At 34.7% G+C, this 8,604-nt stretch overlaps 2 protein-coding genes across 2 annotated transcripts; one reads left to right on the forward strand and one right to left on the reverse strand.

Moving 5' to 3' along the window:
- The first annotated feature begins 2,047 nt into the window (after positions 1-2,047).
- Positions 2,048-6,500, forward strand: LOC114195046 (E3 ubiquitin protein ligase RIE1-like). The gene is made up of 4 exons (XM_028085443.2): positions 2,048-2,642; positions 3,337-3,456; positions 5,035-5,326; positions 6,030-6,500. The coding sequence occupies exons 1-4, from the start codon at positions 2,251-2,253 to the stop codon at positions 6,189-6,191; spliced, it is 966 nt and encodes a 321-aa protein (XP_027941244.1). The 5' UTR covers positions 2,048-2,250; the 3' UTR covers positions 6,192-6,500.
- Positions 6,501-6,964: 464 nt separating this feature from the next.
- PSRP5 (plastid-specific 50S ribosomal protein 5) lies at positions 6,965-7,793 on the reverse strand. The gene is made up of 2 exons (XM_028085458.2): positions 7,575-7,793; positions 6,965-7,461 (listed from the first exon to the last, which is right to left on the reverse strand). The coding sequence occupies exons 1-2, from the start codon at positions 7,666-7,668 to the stop codon at positions 7,124-7,126; spliced, it is 432 nt and encodes a 143-aa protein (XP_027941259.1). The 5' UTR covers positions 7,669-7,793; the 3' UTR covers positions 6,965-7,123.
- Positions 7,794-8,604: the final 811 nt, after the last annotated feature.

The raw sequence follows: 8,604 nt of genomic DNA on the forward strand, positions 1-8,604 counted from the left end.
TTGTCGTCTCTGTTCGAAGTTCCGACACTATCATCCTCCGTTCGAAGTTCCGACTCGCCCGCGACGATTATTTCTCCTTTGTTTCTTTAGCCGTCGAACCTTTTTCTTTCTCTTTTTCTTTGTGATTTAATACAATAGAGTATGTGTGAATGAACTGAGGTGCGAGTTGGAGTGAGTACGGTGTTTGGGTGTATTTTCTGTGTGCAGGTTGAAGTGTAAAGGAGCAATGGGTTTGGGGATTCTGTGTTGGTTATGCATGACTGGTGTTAGAGATTGAATGATTATGAATGATTGTAAAAGGGAGACGATGGTGGTCGGGAAGATGAAGATGAGATAATGGTGAAAAAAGGGTTCTAAAATGGCCACTATTTTTGTGCTTTAGGTGCGTGAGTGTTTATGTGTAATAGACATTGAATCTGATAATGGAACTCAGGCAGAAAGGCTGGGTTGTTTTAATTTTTTTTTTAATTTTTAATGTCTATATTAGGCCTCGATTATTTTAGAACCGAGGCAGTAATGATTGAATATGCCTCAGGTGTAAACCGAGGCAGAAAGGTAACATTTTTTACCTCGACAATATATGTCTTGGGTCTTAAACTGAGGCCAAAAGACTAAAATAACCGTGACAGAAAGGTAACATTTTTTACCTCGACAATATATGTCTCGGGTCTTAAACCGAGACCAAAAGACTAAAATAACCGCGGCAGAAACTCTCTCCTGCACCCGTATATATTTAATGTTATATATACACAATAATTAGAAACTTAATATTTTATTTATATGTATATTATTATATATCCACTAACTAGAATATATGATTAATATTTATGGGATTGTTGTTTTATTCAATTGAGTATTATAAAATGAATAAAGAAGTCAAAATAAAATATTTATTTTTCACACTTGATTAAACATTTTGTTTTCTTTTCCTTGTTTTATGTGTATTAAATATTTTATTTTCATTGCCATAAAAAACTATGTTAATAATTCAAAATTATTGTTTGTTTGTAATGTTTTTACTATTTTGTTCCTTTTAATTTATTTCATCTCTAAGTTATGTTTAAAATTATTAATAGTTAAAAATAAGATTAGATTGTAATTGAACTTGTTAATTATAAATCTGAAGTAGATTTATATATTTAAATATATTTATTAGATATAAATTTTAATTATATAAAAAATATTTATATGGTGCTAATTATCATGAGATTAATATTTAATTTAATAAAAAATAATAATTAAAGTTGGTTATCTGTCAATTGTTAATTTCTTTTTTACTAATATTTCGATATAAGATAGAATTAGTGTCATTTCGATAATTTAACTTTCATTATATGGATTGTCAAATAAAATTGAAATTTATTTAATTGGAAGTATGAGATATTCATAAGTTATATTTAGCTTATCAATCTATCATGGTTAGAAATAAAGCCACTAAAAAATGTCTTTTAACAGAAAAAAAAAATCAATCATAAAGTTGTGGTGAATTAAATTAACATCGTACTATCAAATTTAATTTTAAATCTTAAATTCATATTTTTAGTGAATACATTAGACATAAACAAAACTTATTTCAGTGTGTTTTACACAAAACATTGTGCGTGAACATAGTTAGACTAAATATTTTAAAAGAGAAACAAATATTTGATGTGATAGAATCCATAAAATAAGAGTAAATAGTGGTAATTAAAATATGGTTTTTAATTTCAAGGACAAAAAAGAATGAATTTTAAATGTAGGATATTAAAAATTAGAAGTAAAAGTGAATGGGTTTATTATTAAGATATGGAAAATACATTCTTCTACAAATATTTAATAGATTGGTCCTTTGTTTTAATTATTTAACTAACATTCTTAATTAAAAATAAAAATAAAAGTTGAATGATGATGGAAAGAGTTGTTAAGGTAAAAGTCAACAAGAGTGGCTAAGTTGCTGGTAATGGTAATGCAGCACCACCACCACTCTCTAACATTCAATTCTCTAACCCAATTATTAACATTAACTAGCCACGTTCCACTTTAAACAAAACAAACGCACCCCGTCCAAGTCCTCTTCTCGATGTGACGTCGTTTCACCTTCCCCAGAACCACCACCACCACTACCACCCCCACTCACTCGCCCACACTATTTTCAATCCCATTTCCTTTCCCAATCCCTATTCCTATTCCTATTCCATTCATTCCAAATCCAAAACTACTTTTAATTCAAACCGGACCCAAAACCTCACTTTCTCTCTTTTTCTCTCTAACATGGACCAAGGCCAGCGCCACGTCAGCGCCACCAGCGCAACTGACAATCCCGTGCTCCGCTGCACCACCGTGTGCACTCTGCCCTTCGCGCGCCTCGTCGCCGCCTCCCGCCGCCGCCTCTTCCTCTCTGACTGTGCAGACGGTCGATCCGACGACGACGACGGCGCTGAGTGCGGGTACTCGCGCGCGGTGTTGGTCCTCGACATGGTCTGGAACCTCGCCTTCGTCGTCGTGGCCGCCAGCGTCCTCCTCTCCACGCTTCGCGAGCGGCCGTCCACGCCGCTCAGACTCTGGCTCTGCGGCTACGCGTTCGAGTGCGTTCTTCATATGGCTTTCGTCTTCTTTGAGTTCCGCCTCGGAGTTCGCGATTCCTTTGGTCACACTACCTATAGGTAAATACTCTCTTCACTTCACTGCCACTAGTTTTTCCTTCAATTCCTGCCTCGACAATTGATTATTTTTATTTTTATTTATTTATTTTTTAAATTATGTGAATTTTAATCCTTTTAATTGACATTGTTCGTGCGTGTGTGAGAGGGAGAAGGAGAGATAGGGGGGAGGGACAGGGAGAGAGCTATGACTAGTAGCTAACTGATGTTAGAAATTAGACATGTGATGATATTGATTTGGTGTGCTGCTTCGATGATGATTCTGAATGAAATCGAAGTTAGGGAGAGTTTTTCTGAGGGTATAATTGCACTAATAACGTATTTCTTACGGTTATAAATTATTTGTAATTGGGAAATTATAGTGCATTGGAGGAGCTGACTGGCGATGGAGCTTACTTGCTTTTCAATTATTGTTGAGAAATTTTGATGAATGCGTGGAAGGGGAAGTGCTTGTTTTTAGTCGAGGCTGTTTTTGTTTCAGATATTGAGACTTGATACCTAGTAGTGATGAACTAAATGTCGTAAGGAGAAGAATTGTGGATAGCTATTGCAGAGTGTCTGTTATTAGAATATTCTCCCTCCTTCACTATGTCTTTAGAAGAATAATGGTCCTTAGTTGTTTTGTGTGTTTTCCTTTCAATTCATATGCATTGGAAGATAGTTGAACTCATTTCACTCTATTCTTTTTTGTTTTTAGCATTGTGAAGAAGCTAGAGCCCATAAACACTCTGGCATCTTCTGTTTGGTGGGTGTTTGGATTTTATTGGATTGTTGTGGGTGGCCAAGCACTTTTGGAAGATTCTCCAAGGCTCTACTGGTAAGTAAGAACCTTAATTTGGATTTTGTTTTGCCTTTCTTGTTTTTATTGGGGGGACCAAGGGGTATTAGATAACCAAAGTTATAATGTATACCAATAAAGAATAAAAGAAGGTGATTACAGTTTGTACAGCTGGGTAAGCTTTTTATTTACTTTTCTTTGATGTAAAACAAAAGTTTAAAAAAAATCATGAATTCTACTTCTCAAAAGTTCTTCCTAATTGAGTCCTGGGGAGAGTTAGATGGAATCAAAGTTTATACTTAGAAATTTTGTTAAAGGGATTATTGTAGAACGTTCAACCTTGAATTGAATGTCATATAATTATATAAGCAAGGAGAATAAAATGAAGAGAATATTAATTGTTACATGTCTACCCACAATTAATTTGTCTTGATGTCTTATTTTAAGTAGGATAAACTTGTAATTCAATATTTGATGGGCCTATGACTCATATATTGGAGAAGAAAGGGAGGGACAGATGAAATGTGGGTCTAATAATGGTGATGCCCTGCAGGCATATGGCAGGTTGAGAAAAGATTGTGCAGGGGCAATGGAGATAGGAAAGTGATTAGTGAAAGGAGCAATGGAGTGGAGGAATTAATAGGAATATATAGGGAAGAAAATAATAGCATGAATTGGTGGCTATGATAAATGCGGCAGTAGACTTGGCAACCACGGGGAAAAGAGAGCGAATTGTATATGTTTGTGGTGCAGAGAAGAGGGGGGATATCATAGAATTTGGCATAGGCTTGTGGGAGACTGGGTAGCTTTTGAAGCTCTGGTCAACTCAGCTTCTTAGTGCTCTGCTCTTTTCTATAGTTCTTGTTTGTTGTTTCTACCCTATAAAGGATTTTCTTCCGATGTAAGGATCCTGAGCATTGTCTTTGTTTAGTTAAATAATACTCTGAATTTCTGTTTCTAGTATAATGTATGATTTTGTTCTAAATTTCTTAGTTTCTTTCAAATATTGGGAGAATTGGAATAAAGTCAAGCACGATCCTTCTTCACTCTTCCAGAAATCATTATTATTTCTCAATTCTATTGGCCAGATAATTTACATTTATCATGCTTTTCCAATATTTAATAACTGTGAAATGATATGACCCATAGTTAGGACTGGGGACCATCAAGCTTCATTATCTTGATATTTTACATATAATCCTTACACTGAATTGGAGTTACCTTTTCCATGACACGATGATATTGGTGCATAAGGAAGTCTTTTTGATAAAGGTTCCCAATTTCTTGTTTATGATCATTTACAAAATATATGCTCTTGAGGAGTTGTAGTTACTGACTATTTCAAACTAGAACCGTATGTGTCGAGCATGTATGCTTGACTCTGTTTTATTGGGAATAGGAATTTCGATGAGCTTATTATTTCAGACTGTAAAAAAGCTCATCCCGCGGGAAAAGTAATATAGTTAATATATGTATGTATATGTAACTATTTTTTTAGCATATATAACTACTTCACCAACTGTTTACTTCATCTTCTTATATAGTTTAGTGTTATGTTTTCCGGTGGTGTATTGGGTGTTTGGGATGCTCAATAATATATTTATCACATTTGTGCAGGTTAACAGTGGTCTTTCTAGCCTTTGACATATTTTTTATTATCTTTTGCATTGGGATGACATGTGTAGTTTTCTTTGCTCTCTTCTGCATCATCCCAATAATAGCACTAGCTTATGCTATGAAAATCAGAGAAGGCGCATCAGAAGAAGATATCAGGTCACTTCCTATGTATATGTTTAGTCAGTCAAATTCATTGGTGATGGTTGATGACAAGAAACAACTTGTTAACGCGAGGGTAGATTTATGCAATGGAAGCCATATGAGTGAGCTTTCTCTCAATCTAGATGATTCGGTGAGTGTTGACTGTGTTTTTGTATCTTTCATCCAGTGATTATTTGGTGCTAATCTAATTTTGTTGTTTGTAGTTTGTAACGGGTGCCTTTCTTCCATGTTAAATTTTATTCCCTTAAACTGCCTTGTCATTTTTTGATACCATTCTGATATTTTATCTGATTTATCCTTCTTTAATTACTTAATTGCATTACTTTTTTATTTACTTCTGATGTATTCATGTCTAAGCTTTTAGTGGAAACTGGAATTTTGCTTCTTTAGTATACATTTTATATATAAATCAATAGCGCTGACAGATTTTTCAAATTACGGGACTTTCTAACCCCATTCTCCTGATGTTTGATTTGGAGCCACACTCAAGCAATTGCAATATATTTTTTCAGTGAGAGAACAGGCATTCGGGTTGTAACTGACCTGTGACCTCTTTCCGTTGTCTCCACTAAAAAACACCCAAGTTGCAAACAAAGGCTCTGAATTGTGTAAAATGGATGTAGAAATTAAAGTTTCCTTTTTTGGGTGGTGAATATTGAGATAAACTTTTTAAAACCTGAAATTGATTTGTAATGCATCTTGAAACTACTGTATAGTGGATGTGGACATTTAAGTTTCTTTTTTTGGTAGTGACTAATTGATTTGTATACAGTTGAAATGCATCTTGAAACTACTGAACGATAATTAAACTGGTGCTGCTGATTATATTGTAGGAATGCTGTATCTGCCTATGTCCATATGCTGATGGAGCAGAACTGTACCGCCTTCCTTGTACCCACCATTTTCACTGTGAATGCATTGGCCGTTGGCTTCGAACAAAAGCAACCTGCCCGCTCTGCAAATTTAATATCCTTAGAGGTGATACGTTGGTTTGACCTTTCAGAGACAAAGATTGGACAATCATCCCTCAAAACCAACCTGCCACTGGAGAGCCAAAACACGAGAGACATTCTGCTGACTACTACTGTTGGTAAATAAAAAGTAGAAAAAGGAAATGACCCTCTCAGCTTTTACTGGTTTCTAGTCTTAGGATTAGTTTCCATAAAGCTCTTGCATCTTTAAGTGCAAAATGTTCTTAATTTTATGACGGAGTATGTAAATATTGTCCGACCGTGGAGATGCTCTCCTCATAAGTTGTACTTTCGTTACAAGGGGTCTTATAAAAACAATTTTTCTGTACAGAATTCCTTTTTTGTTTGAGCACTTTATCCACCTCCTCCATCAATTAAATTAGAGACATATGCAATTAAACCTATAAAATAGTAGGATGGAAATGGAAAAAAAGAGGCTGGATAAGAACGGTACTAAATACTCCATACAGGCGTTAGAACTTCTTCCATTCCTCAACTTCCGAATGTATGAACAGTTATGAAGAGTTTTTACACTCGTATTTTCATCACAAATCATACTTCGAAAATCATATATACCATTCTTTTTAGTTAGTTTGCATTGTAAATTAAACTGTTTTGAATGCTAATATAGTAGAGAACAAATTCCCAAACAATCTAAACTGCAAAATGGAATTCATAAGCAGCATATGTTCATAAAGTATACCAAATAGAAGAAAGACTCATTTAAGATTCATCCATCTTAATGTTATGACAATTATGTTAACATGGATTCCAAATCAAAACCCTAATTCACCAAATTGTGGAAAGCTAAACAGACAAAGCATGCTTCATTGAAAATTAATAAATTTGTCAAAATACACGGTGGATAGCAAAACAATTACAGTGAAAATAAAATGAGAATGAACTGAAACCTGCATAAAGCAAATTGAAACTAAAGTACTGGTTTTCATAGGTTATCATACATTCTTCAATTTCTTCATCTTAGAAGGTGGCCAGCTACCCTTCTTCCTCAATTTGCGCTTCCGAAGAAGCCTTTTCCTTCGCAACCTTATCTTCTTCGCCAGTTTCATCCTCAGCTTCTGCTCCTCTCTCTCCTTCACCTTTGATTCCAAAGGAAGCTTCTCCACACTCACGCCACTCTCTTTCTCGCTCTCCGCCGGAGGAAGTGCTTCCGCCGGCGAACTAGAGCCGTCTGCGGCGGCAGAGACAATCAGCGCGCCTTTCTTCGCTCTGGATGTCGTGATTCGAACTCCGTTCGAGGGCTTCGAAGGCAGAGCCACGTGTACTCTTAAAGCTGCACAGTCGGAGAAAATTAAGAATGGAAAAACATGAAAATGAAAATGTATTTGGGAGAAATTAAGGTACGGAAGAGAGAGAGAGGCAGAATTGGGAGTGAGGAGCAGTTACCAGTGGTAATGGGAAGTGCGAAAATGGAGGAAGAAGAGGGGAAGGAAGAGTGGAGAGGGGAGAGTGTGAGGGAATTGAAAGAGAGGAGTGCCATTGTTTTTTATTTTCTGTTTGCAGAGTTGTTTTGGGGAAAGGAAGAAAAGGAGAATTGAAAATGGGATTTTAGGATAAGCTACGCCATGGTGTGAGTTCTCTGCACCCACCAACGTTGTTTCTCTCTCTATATATATATATCAGCAAATCTCCTGTAATAATAAATAAACAGATTAAGTTTTACTGTAGACTGATTTTTTTTTTAAATAATAAAAAATTTAAAATAAAACTTTTAAATTGAAGCTAGTTTTTGCTGAGAAGGAAGGGCTATTTGATATTCGTGGTTATCTGAACTAGGAAAATAATTACATATTTCATATGATATGGCCTAAACAATGTTTACGAGTATAAAAAAATTCGGGATTAAATTTTTTTTGTTGTATATTCAAACTTCTTATAAATTAAAAATTTTAGTAATATATCCCAGGAAAAGTGTTGAGAATAATGGATGCGAAAGTATTAGATATTATGAAATAATTTTTTGTTACTGAATGTAAATAGTGGGCAAATAATGAAAAAGGATAAATTCTCACGAATGGTATATAACTTTATTAGCTAAAATTAATTCATAACATTATAATGCTATTGTCATTATTCTTCATTATTGAATGAAAAAAAAAAGGTTTTTCTATTATGGTGTAGTGCCAAGTTCTCATGTTATGAAAGGAAAAAGAAAAGTCACAAATTCTCATGTTATTTATTAAAACTATTCGATCAATATTTATAATTTTCATTTCCAACATACACTAAAGCTGTTCAGGGATGAAAGTAATCGGTTTTCAGTTTTCAAAACCAGAACCAACAAATAAGCATAGGTGGAGTTGGATGGTAATAACTATGTATCAAAATTTGTAGATAACGGTGTGTTTGGTTTAGCGTGGGAGAATTGATTTTAACTAAATCAATTCTCTAACACATAAATAACAATTAGTTATTT

The sequence above is a fragment of the Vigna unguiculata genome, chromosome 1 (genome assembly GCF_037176805.1).
Source record: "Vigna unguiculata cultivar grain cowpea cultivar isolate G323 ecotype 2 chromosome 1, ASM3717680v1, whole genome shotgun sequence".
Classification (NCBI taxonomy): Eukaryota; Viridiplantae; Streptophyta; class Magnoliopsida; order Fabales; family Fabaceae; genus Vigna; species Vigna unguiculata.

What these genes read in the sequence shown, in the direction of transcription:
- LOC114195046 (XM_028085443.2), top strand. Translation starts at nt 2,251, where the DNA reads ATGGACCAAGGCCAGCGCCACGTCAGCGCCACCAGCGCAACTGACAAT. An exon ending in TTTGGTCACACTACCTATAG is followed by an intron (nt 2,643 to 3,336) that starts GTAAATACTCTC and finishes TTTTGTTTTTAG; the next exon opens with CATTGTGAAGAAGCTAGAGC. An exon ending in GATTCTCCAAGGCTCTACTG is followed by an intron (nt 3,457 to 5,034) that starts GTAAGTAAGAAC and finishes ACATTTGTGCAG; the next exon opens with GTTAACAGTGGTCTTTCTAG.
- PSRP5 (XM_028085458.2), bottom strand. Translation starts at nt 7,668, where the DNA reads ATGGCACTCCTCTCTTTCAATTCCCTCACACTCTCCCCTCTCCACTCT. An exon ending in CGCACTTCCCATTACCACTG is followed by an intron (nt 7,462 to 7,574) that starts GTAACTGCTCCT and finishes CCGACTGTGCAG; the next exon opens with CTTTAAGAGTACACGTGGCT.